This window comes from Osmerus eperlanus, chromosome 9 (genome assembly GCF_963692335.1).
Source record: "Osmerus eperlanus chromosome 9, fOsmEpe2.1, whole genome shotgun sequence".
Taxonomy (NCBI): Eukaryota; Metazoa; Chordata; class Actinopteri; order Osmeriformes; family Osmeridae; genus Osmerus; species Osmerus eperlanus.
Genome location: NC_085026.1, coordinates 15,693,871 through 15,710,285, shown reverse-complemented (window position 1 = coordinate 15,710,285; position 16,415 = coordinate 15,693,871). Strand labels below are relative to the sequence as shown.

The 16,415-nt window shown below is 47.1% G+C and overlaps 2 protein-coding genes across 7 annotated transcripts; one reads left to right on the top strand and one right to left on the bottom strand.

Annotated features, from left to right (window-relative positions):
- Window positions 1–75: 75 nt before the first annotated feature.
- LOC134026276 (cytochrome c oxidase assembly factor 8) lies at window positions 76–1,678 on the bottom strand. The gene is made up of 5 exons (XM_062468875.1): window positions 1,543–1,678; window positions 971–1,168; window positions 728–791; window positions 544–634; window positions 76–225 (listed from the first exon to the last, which is right to left on the bottom strand). The coding sequence occupies exons 1-5, from the start codon at window positions 1,675–1,677 to the stop codon at window positions 105–107; spliced, it is 609 nt and encodes a 202-aa protein (XP_062324859.1). The 5' UTR covers window position 1,678; the 3' UTR covers window positions 76–104.
- Window positions 1,275–10,494, top strand: bag5 (BCL2 associated athanogene 5). 6 transcript variants are annotated; one of them, XM_062468870.1, is made up of 3 exons: window positions 1,275–1,398; window positions 5,983–6,894; window positions 7,132–10,494. In XM_062468870.1, the coding sequence occupies exons 1-3, from the start codon at window positions 1,373–1,375 to the stop codon at window positions 7,670–7,672; spliced, it is 1,479 nt and encodes a 492-aa protein (XP_062324854.1). In that variant the 5' UTR covers window positions 1,275–1,372; the 3' UTR covers window positions 7,673–10,494. The 6 variants fall into 6 exon arrangements, with proteins under 6 accessions (XP_062324854.1, XP_062324857.1, XP_062324856.1 ...); XM_062468873.1 differs by having other exon boundaries at window positions 1,284–1,423; XM_062468872.1 differs by lacking the exon at window positions 1,275–1,398 and adding an exon at window positions 1,626–1,765.
- Window positions 10,495–16,415: the final 5,921 nt, after the last annotated feature.

Here is a 16,415-nt window from a genome sequence, read left to right as displayed (position 1 = left end):
ATATTGTTTATTTTGTACATGGCTTTTTTCAGCACAATCAAACGTGGACATATCAACGAGCCATAAGAGACATAGTTGGAGTCGAAGATAGTTTTTATTGAGCATCATATGGTGTCCTTTTTCTTTCTCTTGCTGCCCCGCCTCTCTGTTATCTTTTTCCAGATGTTGTTGAGGGCCACTCTGCCCATGAGCATGGTGATGGTGAAGTTGCGTTGGTACCACTCTCTGCCAATGAGGTAAGAGAAGGGGAGGGGTGGGATGTTTAAGCCCAGGATCAGCTGATGAGAGAACCTGCTTTAATTTGCACATGTCTATACATTTACATTTTACATTTAGTCATTTATCAGACGCTCTTATCCAGAGCGACTTACAGTAAGTACAGGGGCATTCCCCTGAGGCAAGTAGGGTGAAGTGCCTTGCCCAAGGACACAATGTCTTTTGGCACGGCTGGAAATCGAACTGGCAACCTTCGGATTACCAGCCTGATTCCCTAACCGCTCAGCCACCTGACTCCCTATATAATTTACTTATTTAAAAACTTACTTATTGTAACTTGAATGTCTTATTCGATTTGTGTCCAGAAAGCTTTTGTAAAACACAGCCATTTCTTCACTGTTAAGAGCCCTCTTTCGCCCTAAAAAATTAACAGAACAAATCAAAGTTATTTTAGACTGATCGTTTCCTGTCCTCCTTCATAATCACCAGGAATATGTTGTTTCCCTCTTACCTTTCTCGTCTCTCTCAGACAAGCCCTGTGCTTGGAGCTTTGAAACAATGAAGGCATCCTTCTCCTGAAAAAAAGTTGTGTCGATTATTAGATACCTCGTATTGACTAGGCTGACATAACAAGAAACAACAATAAATCTATCTGAATTACCAATGCAATGCTGCCATCTGGCGGAGAATACATTGATCTACACAGGAAGCAAAGGACAGTAAACTGATCAACTGCCATTCTCAGAGTACAAACCTTGCTGAAAGTGACATTCTGCTTTGCCCAGAACTCATGGTTCCAATCCTCTGTGTCTTGCCTCAGTTTTCTTAATAGCTTCTCCAGCTCTGTCTCATTCTCGGGTATGTGATATAGGATTGGCCGCAGGTTTGACAACCTGTCTGGTGGACCCATCCAGTCATGCTTAGAATCAGCTGATGGGGTGAACTCAGATCTCTGAGAGAAAAAAAACAAGGTAGGTTTATTCCACTCGTGAATTGAGTCAGCTGATCTGAGAAGTATGCTAATTACCATTAGCCTATAATTACTCCTGATGGTGATGACTAGAGTCTGAGAGCAGAAACTATAGCAGATGCATCAAATTAAGGCAAGGTACCGGTATATCCACAATGACAACAAGTTCTTGTTATTTCAATAGCCATGGCTGGCTCTAAAGATTGTGCCAAGTGAGTTTGATATTGTGCTAGCTAGGTCATAAGTAAGGCCAAATATTGACGGCGATGTTATATATCTATTAAACTAGCGGCTGTCACAGACAAACTGGATTTAAAAGTTGGTGTGAACTGAAATTTACAGACTTTGTCACCTACCTTTGCAAATGTCCCGTTGTGGCTCGTTTGGTTGGAATGGCATTGGCGACTGGTAAATATTGAACTAGGCGGTCGTGCACGATAAGACAGATAGAGTGACCTCCATGATAAACATACGGACCTTTTCGAAGTCATCTGCAAACAGATATTTTAAAACCCCAGGATATACGGACAGCTAGATAGACCTTCGCATTGGGAGTTCTTTTGGAACATTTTGGAACAGGTACAGTTAGCAATCTTTACACATACTCCGTTCCACACATCACGCACATCGGTATGAAATGTATTTAGTATACCCGGGCAGTCACGCGGAGTAGCTTGCCTCTGAACGGGTTCAGTCCCCAGCGTTCTTGTCTGGTGCGCAGCGCACCGTGTGCTCCCCTCAACGGCTGAGCCAAGTCACCTGAATGGTTTCCATCTGGGTGAACCTAAACGAAGGAACCTTTTTTTTCCTCCACTAAAATTGTTGGACGACCAACATCTTACACGATTTGAAAAGTACCACTTTGTAAATAAATCGCATAGCTATACCAAGACAAGTATACATGAAAAATATTTAATGTCATATTCGCAGTATAACTACTATAGTATCAAACAGATGTTATCTATGAAACAAGTTGTTTATATAACTCCCTCGGCCATTTAAAGGACATACGCAGCATTATGATGGCCGGCGTGATGATTCCTCTAAAAATATAAGTCTGGACGTCACTGTTGTAGCTAGTCTAGCTATCTAGCTATCTAGCTGTGAATGGTAATGTTATTTGCATATTGCTTAGCTCTCATAAAGCGTTCCGATGGCTGTACGTTGGTTATGCAGGTAAGAGTTAAAGCATTTGTTTTGTATTGGTGTATTTGTATGTGGTATTTTGTAGAATAATACAAAAAACTACGTAGAGCTAGGTCTTGTGTATCGATGGGTCACTTGCTGCATCCCTTACTGGCTAAGCTACTAGTAGCTCTACCAGCTAGCCAACGTAAAAAGAGTGACTATTCATAATATTTGAGCGCAGTTTCACTCTTCAATTTGGCTTATTATTGGGCTGAATTACAAAATTCGGCAATACTTTTGACAGATAAATAAAACATAGTCTACTCTACAGCCTATTAGAGTCTTATTTATTTAAAATTCAGTTGACAGTTGTGGAGCTGGGGTCATTGCTCGGTGAATTGTCTGTGACACACACAGCAAACAGCTGTTTGCATCCTGCCACTTAAATTACTGGCTTTCTAGGCCGCGTCCCGACCTAGCTCGAGATAGTGTTGAGGTTCAAATCAGGAGAAGGATACAAGGTTAAATACCAGACCAATTTCTTTGTAGTTTATTGGTAAGAAAATGATGCAATCAACAATACATAGAATACAACACACCAGGATGTTCCCAGTCTAGATCGGCGATACCAGTAAATGTTACCAGTCTCGCTTCGTAGAGAGTAGACCAAGGCCTTTGTGAGAATAGTCTGCCCAGAGAGAGAGTTCTGCCCAGTCCCAATTCTCTCTACCTGTCCCTGGGAGACAGGTCTTGTACCCCCAAAGAGAGGAAGGGGTTTGTTAGGTCAATGGTCAGAAGACCATGGGAAGTGGATGTGGTCATCCTATTAGGTGGCCAGGGTGGGCAGTCCAAGGATCTGATGATGAGTCTCCAAGATAGGGAGTAGATCATCCCAAGGTGCTGATGATGTGTGGGGTGGTGGGGGCTGTGTCTTCAAAGTTAGGGGGGGGGGGGGGGGGGGGAGGGCAGACCATTCCCAGGTCTGATGATGTACAGGGGAAGGTGGGGTAGGGTCTCCAGGGGGAAAGGGGCATCTGAGGAGAAGGTGGGGGAATGGGGCATTCGAGGGTGGGCTGTATATCCAAAGGTGGGTCAGACCAGATGGTCTGACTCGTCCTGTAGGAGCAAAGAGTAAAATCTTCCACGGCCCAAGAATCACCTTATCTTTCATGTTGACACTTTGACTCCCATGAGCTGAGAGGCCCTATTGTGCTTACACCAGACCCCGGGAATCACCACGTTGCCTCCCAAGTCAGCGTGCTGACCTTCTGCATTCCTACACACACCAAAAGTTACATTTCACATTGACACATTTTAACAAAGTGTAGAATTCATTTACAATTTAATTTTACCATAGCATCTTCGACTCTATCAGAAATATTAATCAATGAGCCGTAGCTATAATAATTTCTAACATAACTTAGACGTGAATGCGCACACAAGCATAGTTTTAGTTGGTTTTGAATATTAGCCTGTTTGGCTTTCCTTCACATTTAGAGTTTAATGTCAAAATTACCACACAATATAGGCTAACAACTCTTTAAAGGTATCTGACGTACGCGAACAAACCCTCTTTGTGTGGGAGGGGCGACACCGAGTGGACTGCAGCAGTGTTTAGCTTGCTAGTACGTACTGGCAACACGGTGACGGCGAGGCATCCATTGAACACATCAGTGCTACGAGCGGAGGTCTAATAACCAAAATATTTTTTGGGATACGACTAGACTACAACCTTTATTTACGTCGTTGCCATAGCTGATGGAAAAGGACAGCTATAGAAATGTGCGCCAACGTATTTGGAGTTTTGAAAAGGTGAGACATTTCTTGCGCATCTGGGAAGGTGCCGAGACATTGCTGGCGTTTGTTACATTGAAACAGCAGCCTAGCAACTGACACTGGATCATTTATGTTTAGTGAGATATTGCAAGGCAGAGGGTGCATGCTAGGAGCCTGTAATGGTATGTGGACGGTTGCAAACATTCAACGGTGCTAACGTTGTCTTCACTGACATTCTTTTCCGCTTGTTGTCAGCTAGCTAGCTAAGTATATGATGAGATTTGCATCGATGACATAATTGTTAAAGCTGTGTGAGCTCATGCATGTTTTCATGTGTGGAGAGAGTGGCCTCAGTGTTGCGGCAGGTGTAATATTTTGGGGAATGACCATGTCACATAGATGGGTGATGAGCTCTATGGTGCATCATCCCTGGAATGCACAGGATGATGGAATCAAGCCTCATGTAATTTGTTTAGCCTAATTTGAGTGTAAGGTCTAAAAGGCTTGGGGATGAAACAAATTCAATTGTATATTTCTGTGGGTAAGGGTCTTGCATGATAACTGAAGAGGCCATCTGTAAATTACTTTGAGAACTAAGAAGCACTCTAAACCAAGCTGATGTTTTGCTAATCAAACAGGCATATGACTTTTGTGGCATTGGTGAATTGTCTTTGTTGTTGACATGTTTTGAAGTGAGAAGTTACAGTAGTGATAAGGAAGGTTACAGACCATTTTTAGATTGAGTACACATGGTGTTTCAAACGGTCCAACTGTTCGGATTGTGATTTTAATCCACAATATGGTATTTGAAGTCTCTAAAGCAGAGCACTTGAGAACAAAATTACTGGCTTTTGTGTCAGTGTTAATGAAAAGTATTGCAAAATTATATAGCGGGTCTGAAGGGTTTAGATACTGTAGAATATCATACAGGAGTGCTGTGTCCTTGCCAAATCGCCACTCGCACCATAATCCTCTTAAAAATCGTCGTCATGGCCTAAACAGAAGTGACTGTCTCTTTAAACGTCCAGAGAATGACGTGTCCGCTGTGACATCACAGTCATATCGCTGTGGAATAGCAGCAGCAGTAACATGTTTTGAGAGGTTTCCAATCTGCTGCATCTGGAGGCTGGAGGCTGATGGCAGGAGCGTAGCCTAACTTAAATGGTGTGCTCTCTATCTCAGTTCATAGCTAACATCTTTTATCTCAATTAGGCGTTACCTCAGGAGTTTGTGTAAGTAATTTTGTGTGGTATAAATTATTTCATATTTGGATTGTGTTTAAGGAACTGAACGAATTGACTAGGAAGTTGGTCAAATTGAGCAGTTTCATTTCTTTTACATTTGACACCAGGTTCGTTTTACAACTGTGCCGTCAGTGCAGGAGAGTTTTGGGTGCATGGTGATGATTAAATAGACATGTTAGAAGTGACAACAGCCTAACAGCACTGTATTTTAGGCTGAGTGATTGGTATGATAGTGCTAACATTCCAAGATAGAGCTTGGACTCAATTCCTTTATAACGGTATTGGACTCACACCTACTACAACAACCAACCACTGAAAGACTATTACTTTGTAATAAGTCCTTGTCTGTGGAGGAAAGGATGTGTGTGTGTGACAGCTTGTTCGTTTTGGGTGAAGCATGGTGACCAACAAGCTTAGATCTACACCAGGAAACACTTTATTAAAACAATGCAAACATTTCCCTAACAACGTTATCTTGGAAAAACCTCAAACGGGTTAATATTTTACATCAGTATTCTAGGATTCAATCGTCACGATAAACAACCAATGCATAAATCCACCACAGGCCCATGTCTTCTAAAACCGTGTCGCTCGAGTCTAAACGGTTACGTACTGTTCTTGAATGCGATGTGCCTGTTTTTCCTCCAGCCTGTTTGGGAAGCCCTTTGATGGTGGGAAGAGGATGGACCATGGTAGCCAGCAGCACCAGCAGCCGTTCTACCAACACCATCAGCAGCAGCACCACCACCACCAGCAGCAGCCCCAGCCGCAGCAGCACCCAGCCATGATGCGCCTGTACGAGATCCAGAGGGAGGTGGCCTCCCTGGGACCCCAGGTGTGCACCTACAGCGGGCTGCAGAGCGACCGCGAGTACAAGCGCCTGGAGCGCGAGCTGACCCGCCTGCTCCTGGAGGTGGACCAGGTGGACACGGAGGGCAGGGCGGAGCTGCAGGGGGCGCGCAAGCGGGCCGCCCAGGAGGTGGAGGGCCTCCTGCGCTACCTGGAGGAGAACGCCACGCACCCCTCCCGCCTGGCCATCGAGGAGCTGAGCCGCGAGGCCCAGCGGCTGGTGGAGGAGGGCGTGGTGGCGCCCCAGCGCGAGGGCGGCGCGGCCGAGATCGGCGACGAGCTGGTGGACGCCGTCCAGGAGCTGGTGCTGCGGCTCACCCAGGTGAAGACGGGTGGGCGAGTGCCCCTGCGCAAGGCCCGCTACCGCGCCCTGACCCGCGTGTGCGCCGTGCAGGATGTGATCGAGGGCCGAACCCGCCAGCAGACCCTGCCCCTGTCGGAGGACACCCACGCGGCCGTGCAGAGCATCAACCAGGTGATGGTGCAGGTGAGCGGGGCGCGCAGCCAGCTGGTGGCCCTGCTCATGGGGCTGAGTGGAAGAGACAGCTGCGCCCACCTGTCCCGCGTGCTCACGGAGCTGCTGGTGGAGCTGGACGCCCTGGACGTGTCTGGGAACGCGGCCATCAGGAACTACCGCAAGCAGGTGGTGGAGGAGATCAACGGCCTGCTGAAACACCTGGACCTGGAGGGAGAGGGAGACGACACGCGCAGGTACCCGACAGTATCTTAGTAGACACCAGGGGCGTAGGTTTCCTTATATGGGTGGGACATGTATCTCTCACTGTTTAGAAAATCTGTCACCCCCCTGACTTCTTAAGACAGTCACATCCTCAGTTATGAAAAAAAAATCTGTCCCACCCACATTTGAAAACTGGTAGAAGCTAATGTAGAGTCTCTTTCAGGGTTCAAACCTGACGTGTGTGCTTGGTGCGCTCTGTGTTCCCGTAGGTACGACCTCGCTCAGAACGACTCCATCCGGGAGATTGAGGCGGTGCGGGGCCACGTCCACCACCTGCTAGGGCAGGTTCTGAGGCAGAGCGGCATGGGGGAGCTCAGCTTCAGACACAAGGCGGAGCTCCAGAGCATGCTCACCCACCTGGACCAGGTGGACACGGCCCGCAACCCCTGCATCCGCGAGGCCCGCCGCCGCGCCGTGCTGGAGGTCCAGGCCGTCATCATGTTCCTGGACCTCCGCGAGGCCCTGTTTCGCCGTCAGCCCGGCCCGGCCGAGCCCCACGCTCACAGGGCCGTGTGGCTGGTCCTGGGCAGCCTGTCGGACCTCCAGGCCCAGGTGCTGTGCTTCGACGGCAAGCGGGCTGACAAGAGCTACATACTGCTAGAGGAGCTTCTGACCAAACAGCTGCTGGCCCTGGACGCCGTGGACCCACAGGGCGACGAGAACACCAAGGTGGCCCGCAAGCAAGCCGTCAAGTTCGCCCAGAACATCCTCAGCTACCTGGACATGAAGACGGACGAGTGGGAGTATTGATGGAGGGAACACCTGGACTAGGAGCAGGTTCATCTGGAAGTGGCTGCCAAACACACTGGGCTTGTCTGGGTTGGAGTGGGATGAGCTCACAGTATAGAAATCGGTGCATTGTTGCTCCGAGGGTTAAGGGTACTGTAAATATTGACTAAATCCCAGAATGCACTGCAGCAGCGCTTTTCGTCTCTTTGTTGTCATTGTCGCTGGCCTGCGGGAAAGTCAACAAAGAACCTTTTTGTGAAACCCACTTTGGAGAATAGTGTACCATTTTATGTGCTTTTTTGAAGGTTTACAGAACATCTTTTTGAAATGCTGTGTATGTGTCAGTTGTGACTAGTGTTCTTGTTTTGGTGTGTGGTTGAAAAGCCTGCTGCCAAAGCACTGAAGATGTATGTAACAGTGATTGGAGTCTTTCCGGAAGAATCTGTTTTATAAAAGAGGAATTGGGACAAGGGTAGATAATCCTTGAAATAGCATTCATTGTCTAGCTTAATTACTTTGAGCGTCACCTGTTAATGAACCCAGCCAAACAATGTCTCTAAGTACTTGCGTACAGAGACAGTAGGTGTCAACCTCTGGCATGTTACTGTCTTATTCTGCTCCTGTGTGAACGTGTCATTGTCTGTGTGTCTGGTAATGCTTAGTGGCAAACCTTCCAAAAGCCCTGGCTGTATGCAGATGTTGCTGGACTAGCATAGCAGGTGGGTGTCCTACCAAACAGTATTGCTGCACTCATCAGCTACTCCTGAAAACTCCTTTTGACGTCAGCTAGGACTTAATTTTCAAGTATAAAAAAACAAAGGTCACACAAAAATCACTTGGAGGGGAAAAAAGTTTACACAATGTGTGCTTTGTTAGGAATGTGTTAAACTGGCTTTAATGACTAGAGGATTTCAGTTATCCTCGTAGATTCTGTTTTGTGGAAAACTGTGTTGTCGAAGTGTCCCAATGTCCCCAGTGAAACCGTGTTCATCATTAGGCTAGTCCGCTTCAAACACGAGCAGAATGGGGATCTGACCCAGTTCCACTTGTCCCTGTAAAGAATGACCCTTCCTACATGAGCACAACAACCCATTTAAGCGATGCGTTTACCCCTAGTTATCTGTGTGCGACAGTATAGCTTATGTCGGCTGTGTGTGTGACTGTGTGTTTGCTTGGCTAGACCCTGTCAGGGGTGGACATGAGAGGTGGGAAGAGGAGGCTGTCGCTGGCCTAGCCTTTGAGACTGTGTGTTCCTCAGTTAGAGAGTGAAGAGAGCCCTGCGGGGACGTCCTGCCTGACAGGGCGCCTAGCGACGGTGATCAGAGTAGACAGGGCGCCTAGCGACGGTGATCAGAGTAGACGGGGCGTTGTAGTACTGAGGATCTAGTCGTCGTGAGATGGAGCCCAATTCTCTGTGCCTTTATTTTTATCCTTCCCTTCAAGCATTTTGATCGTCGAGTACCCATCCCCCCCCCCCCCGAAAAAAGGTGGCGTCCCTTGTTATAGATGGATTTGCACACAGAGACATGGAAAAGCACTCAATAGGTGGATAACAGGAACCCAGGGTTGTGTTGCCACTGTTGGTGATTTGCACTCACTCATAGGACACCTTAGCCCTGAGCACTACTGAGCAGAAAGTGTGTCTGGTCACTTCCCACCGCTCTGAATCTGACTGGGGTTATTCAACTCAGCTGCTGGAAGGAAACATATGGCAGAAAGATTTAAATCTTCACAGCCATGACTGTGACGTATCCAGTACATAGTAGTAGTGATTAAATTAAACATGTCCAATCTCAAATGTTCAAACATTGTGATGCTTATGCAATAACTCTGCTACACAGTTCAAACATTATTGGTCTTTAAAACCAGGATTACATTAACATTCTCTTCGGACCCCTTTTCGGCTCTATGTAACATTCCTAGCCTATATATCCATTATTGTACATTCACTCTTAAGCATATAGACTCTGTTGATAAACCAAGATGGAAATCTGGTTAGGTCTTGTCTGTTGCCCTGACAGTGCAGACGTTTTGTTGACAGCACCTGTATACAGGGGGGTGTCTTGATAACACCTGTATACAGGGGGGTGTCTCGACAACACCTGTATACAGTGGGGTGTCTCGACAACACCTGTATACAGTGGGGTGTCTCGACAACACCTGTATACAGGGGGGTGTCTTGACAACACCAGGCTGGGGATGAACAGTAGCTCATGTCAGATGTGCAGGCCTCTGCTAACGCCAGCCATCGATACATGTTCGCATAACCAAGATTCCTAATGCGTGGGTGAACGCTTCCCATAAGAGGAATGTAGCAGATGTCTGTTTGACTAAAACAGTGCAAGGCCTAATTTAAAGGGTCTTGCTTTTAAAAAAAATAAAAGAATAAATTGCATTTGGATCCAATGCACTTCGACAGTAATTGTTACATGACAACCATCAGTTAAACCCTGATCATGCAACAAATTACCTTTTTATGCTGTAGGGTTTGAATGTAATCCTTGAAGAATGTTTTCTTATGTTTTCTTATAAGTACCAAAGCTGATTTATTTTAAACACACTTCTAAGATTCCTCTATATCAGTGTTGGACTGTGTGATTTTGCCTTTTTAAGTGGCAGGAATGTTTATGTTCATTTGATGGCGAAGGTACTTGCATATCTCCATCCCAAGGTTTGCTTCAGTCGCCTTTGACTCTGTTGATTGTGACAGGCTGTGCTGTTTCTCATGCAAGATGCGCTTGTACAAAAGCACACCGAGGTTGAAATTGTGTGAATGCTTCAAAAATTGTTTTGTTTTACTTTGTATTCCCACTCTGAAATAAAGAGGGTGTGTCTCAACCCTGTCTGTGGAACGGTCTGTGTTTATTTCTGGATACGGTTCCCATGAGATCACCTGGAAATGCGGACATCATCTTCATACATTTACATTTAGTCATTTAGCAGACGCTCTTATCCAGAGCGACTTACAGTAAGTACAGGGACAATCTCCCCGAGGCAAGTAGGGTGAAGTGCCTTGCCCAAGGACACAACGTCATTTGGCAGAGCCAGGAATCGAACCGGTAACCTTCAGATTACTAGCCCGACTCCCTAACCGCTCAGCCACCTGACTCCCTGACTTCATAACCAAATAAAATCTCCCGTAACCTCCAAGATACAAGGAGTGTATATGGGAAAAGAATCACAGCAGAGAACTGGTTAAGCGGAAACTGTGTTCCGTGACTGACAAACCGTGCCTTTCGTCAAGGGCATAAGTACAGCTTTCAGCCAGTGTGGAGTGTAGAGTCTGGGAGGACAGTAAGGGCTGTTTCCAGACGGCTGTGTGAGCCGCGAGCCTCATGTCCCTGAAGACCCTGCGTGAACCAAAGGGATCACTCCAAACCCACACAAACAAACACAGGGGTCAGATGGCTGAGCGGTTAGGGAGTTGGGCTAGTAATCTGAAGGTTGCCAGTTCGATTCCCGGGACGTGCCAAATGACATTGTGTCCTTGGGCAAGGCACTTCACCCTACTTGCCTCGGGGGAATGTCCCTGTACTTACTGTAAGTCGCTCTGGATAAGAGCGTCTGCTAAATGACTAAATGTAAACACAGAAGTAGACTTTCAGTGAGAGGCTATTTCAAGCAGTGACCCAGAAGTGACATCCGTCGTGGACCAGGGACACGCTGGAGAACACGTCCCTCCGTCCCGTCCCGGAGCACTGACCCGCTGGGCCGGCCCAGCAGAGAGGCTCCATGTGTGGGGTCGTGACCCTTCACACGCCAGGGTCACTCGGATCACAAACTCACATCCGCTTCATCCTTCACCTCCTACAGTACCAAGCTGGACCGAGCCGTTTATGTTACCCAGGCCCAGGAAAAGATATCCAGCAGATGCTTTGTTTGGCTCTGTTCTGGATGATTTGACAAACGCCATGCTAGGGTGTTAATCTATCGTTTCAGTTTGGCCCACCGCCATGACTTAGCTTGGCCACTAGAGAGTGCTAGGGAACAAGCTTAGCAGTGAGCATTCCTGACCCTGTTCGACGTCCACAGAGACAGTGGAGGCGTGTGTGCTTGTTCCATTGTTCGGGGCGAGGCTTATTCACACATCGACTGCACCCTTTATACCCTTTACTGGGTTCGGGGATTCATGTCTCTGTAACCGTTGCAGTCACATCTGAAGCGCAAAAACCCGTAGCGGTTCAGGGTTCCTGAGAACATGGGTCATCGTACCCCCCCGCCCCCACCCCCCCACCCCCCGCGAGGGATGTCTATGGGTCACATGGGTTGACTTTCATTTTTAACCCGTCTCCAACCCTCTTAGTTTCCAGCTAGCTGCTAAGTGGGATCAATCCTCCCCCCTCCCTCTCCCCCAGGCTCATCTCTCCCATGGTGGTGTTGGTGGTGGTGGAGGGTGGTGTGATGTAGGTTATGTAACCCTCCTCCCTTCTGCACCATTAGTCCGGCATCCACACAGAAACCCTTGCTACATGACATAACCATCCACACATAAACACACATTGTTCTCTTCCCTCTTGCTCTCCACAAAGACAACACAGTGGGCTTGAATCATTACAAATATGGTGCTTCTGGTTTTATTGGCCTGGAGTCTGGGTGAGGCAGTTCTGGCACATTGCTGCAAATCTATGGATGCGACGCGCGAAGCGGAGAATGGCAGGAGAACTAAACGTGTTCTCCATTTTCTCTCTTTATCCCACAAGTCAATACGGATGAACGAGTGGTGTGTGGGCTTGTGGATTTGTTCGCTGTTGTGTTTATAAAAAGACTGCAGCCCACACGAATCTGCCTCTAAACAGACTCTTGAGTGTGAGAAGAATACGACAAGTCATGTGATCATCCTCAATATTCTGTGCAGATAGAGAACTAGGGCGTATGTGGGGTGAAGTCCCAGAGATGTTCCAGAGAACTGGAAGGTTGAAACTCAGGCTTAGCTCCATCTGTCATTATTTGAGTTCAGACCAGTTTGCTAGAAACCTTGCCAAAGAAACATGTAACTGAAGCACAACAGCTGTGAGATTCATTTTCCTCCTGCTTTGTCCCTGTGAGAAATGCTGTGGGTTTCCAGAAACGATTACACAGCCAGGGCTGAAGTCAGACAGGGGCAGAGCTGGAGGGACTCAGATGGCCATGGCAGTCTGTGAGTCAGAAAAAAATACATTCTGCTCTAATTAAACTGGAAAAAACATAACCCTGGATAGTATGCTACCAACCAGAAGGAATGACTGGATGATTTAAATTGTTAGCATGTATGATTTCGCTCATTGATAGAACTAAACCCCTAGTGCAGAGCTGCAAGACTTTTAAATGATACTGTTGACGTGGCAGTTAGGTGGTTTCCACAGCAACGAGATTCACCTACTCCTCCCTCGTGGCTCTGAGGATGTTGTGCGTCGCTGCTCCCACTGACAGGACAGTATGTCTGCCTGCTGTCATTCACCATTCAGACTTGAAACCCACTCAACAGACAAGTTTGGGAAACTTTACAAGCCATAAGTGTCCTGTACAGAGTAAGTCACCTTGTGTGGATGAGAGTGGATTATTAATGTGGATTATTGATCTCTTTGTGCTTAACAGGGTAGGAGGTGACCAACAGTGTTTTGCCGCCTCTCTCATAGCAGGTTGAGTGTCTTTCTAACAGAGCCATAGATAGATACATCCGATTTTCTGTTCTGTGTTTATATCCATCTGTGTTTAAAACATTTGTAAACAGACATTCCTCTCTACAGCAAGTTTACTGCCACCTCCTCCTCCCCTACCTCTCCCTCCTCCTCTTCCTCTTAACCCTAACTCTCAGCCTCCCGACACAAGAATTTAGAGATCAGTCACCATCACAAAGATAGTAGCTCTTTGTAGAGCTTTCCTATTTAGGCACAATGTCTTGGCAGGCTTGTCGTGGAACAATTTCATTCAAGCTCTAGAGGGCAGTCCATCATCATGGCATCTATTTCTGAGATCGTATAGCCTGAGGAGTCATTTCACCTTGAACATTGTGTGCTTTTCAGCTGTAAAACCTATATGCTGTTTGGACACAGTCTGGGAGGTATTCCAGAGGACTTCCTGTGTCGGAGGTGATGCAGACTGTTTGTTTTTAGTGGGTTTCGACCTGGGTGCAGTGTGACTCCATTATCCACCTGCCTTAAGTCACGTTCTCCACTTTATGTTTGTAAACTAGGTTTATCTGTGACTTTCCAGAGGAATGTGACACACCTATCTGTCTTTGCAAAGAGAAAAGTCGAAGATACCAAAAACAAATACCTCCACTCCTCACTAATGCAAAGTTAATATTAGTGCTATTCTTGTCTGGATGTCAGCTGTCTCTTTATGGAATTGGTCAGTCAGGGTTTGTCTCTATGTCTCTCTGTTTCCTCTTTCTGAGAAGGGCAGAATGGGTGACTGGATTTATTTATTCCGTGACTCAGAGTCATGTCTGCATAGCTATCTTCAGCTGTTGTGACTCAAATCCTCTGTGTATCAACACCGCCTTAATAACCACATCAAAAAACGGTATACTGTAGCTCTGATTGTTCAGAGTGCAAAGTGCCCCTAGGTTCTGATAGCTGGTAAATTGCCTTGTAAACCCAGCAGTGCAAGGTGGGTAATCTCTGCCAGGGTACTGCCTAGCCAGCCAATGTCAAGAGTCAGAAACTGCCCTAACTTCCTTCTCAAAAAGCGCCATAAAAGTGTTGCTTGGCAAGGCAGAATTATTTTTATCATTTGAAAAAAGATCCTTTCTTTTCTTCCAAGATCTCTGAAAGAGAATGAAACTTTGTAGTCCAATTCACACACACGTCATCTCACGTAGCCCCTGTCGCCTGTTGATAAGATCCTTTAGCTTGTCTGTTGAGACCTCCTCAATTCCACAAACCTGTTGAGAGCTCAGAGCAGAGACTAAGTCTCAAACGCCCTCTGTCTTCCCAAGGTCAGTTGTGATCAAACAAGGGCTCTCCTTGTTGACCCACGGAGGACAGATTAGGCGGAAGGAGATTCAGCGCGACCAAAGTCGAAAGGTGCCATGTTTCAAACAAGATTTTATAACTTTACCATCCTTTCATCAAAGCGCACAGCGTTCGAACATGCTCCTTATGACATCACTGGCAGCCAATCAGCATTAGACATGGTTTATGGTTTTGGTTAGCCTTCCTCCATAATGTGAGATTTGCCTTTCATGGAAATGGAAGGACCAAAGGGGAAAGCAAGTTGATACAATATCTAATCTGTACAAACAAAACGAATGAAAGTGAGGCCTGTACTTGCAGCCAGAGTACATATATAAGATATGCCAGTCTGCCACAGTCAATCCTAATCTTTCATCTGGATGTTCTGTTGCCATTTGAATTAATGTAGATTATTTACAAGTCCTCAACAGAGGTCTTTTCAACAGCTTTCAACAGAGGACAACCTACCTTTTCACAGAGCAGCATGAGGGGGGGGGGGGGGGGAGGCAGAAGGGAATATGAAGTATCCTATCAGACTCAGTAGTGTTGGGCAACCCTGCAGTCCCAGAGTGAAAATGTGACATTTTCAGAGTAGATAACACGGTCTGGACTCCCTGCTGCTCAGCTGACAGGCCCACTGTGACGTCTGGGACGTCTAGGAGTCAGGTGGCTGAGCGGTTAGGGAATCCGATTAGTAATCAGAAGGTTGCCGGTTCAATTCCCGGCCATGCTTATGACGCTGTGTCCAAGGGCAAGGCACTTCACCCTACTTGCCTCGGGGGAATGTCCCTGTACTTACTGTAAGTCACTCTGGATAAGAGCGTCTGCTAAATGACTAAATGTAAATGAGAGAGAACACAACAGAGCAGCGACTCTGAACCTCAGAAACAGCTGCCGCACGGCTGACAACAGTCTTGTCTCTGTGCTCGCTGACACACCTGGCCACTCCTGCCTTTGGGACACCACTTGTTCTGCTCACTCGCTAGTGTCATCGATCTGGAAGTAAATATGGATCTGCTTCTTTACAGCAGAACCCCTGTCTGTCCTTCATGGCGTGCTTGTGCGCATGGCAGGATCTGAGTCACGATCATGTCTTCCTCTCCAGGCTCCTCTCACCAGATCCCAGGGGTGAGAAGACTACTTTATTAGTCATGAGAGATGAACACACACACTCACACACTCTCTCCACCAACGCAGTGCAGAGAGCGGTGACACCCACACACACAAGCTTGAGTGCCCCCCTGGTAGAGGCTGAGGACGTTCACAGCTCAGCCCAGCAGGTGCCACGCGCCGGGGCCCTGAGCCACTGTAACGCAGCCCAGCTCAGCCCTCCGCTGGGCTTGCTGGAGCGCTGCCTGCAGGTCTCCCCGCAGGTCTGCATGCCTGCCCTGGACGCCTGCCAGCCAGGGATGAGAGATTCGTCGGTTCAGCTGTAAGACCAGGCTATGCTGACTACGCTCTGCAGACTGCAGTATCCTGCCGTGCTCTCGTGTTCTGCAGTGTGTGTGTGTGTGTGTGTGTGTGTTAAGAGATGGCGCACAGTTTTATAAGGGGTTTGTCATGCAATGGATGCATCTGTCACTCAAAAAGACGCAACCATTTGAAATGGCCTAATTTGTTGCGGCGACTCGATGTAAATTGCATCAATAAAAAAAAAAGGGGAAACGTACAAAGCGAAAAGTTTATAGCTTGGGTCTTATCCGTTATGACGTGATAACTGACCGATGTGATAACAAACGCTAAGGTCAAACTAGCAACGACTGTCCATCACAAAACGGATCAATACTGAATTAACGAGGGCTTGGAATAGTTTGGACATAACCTGAATC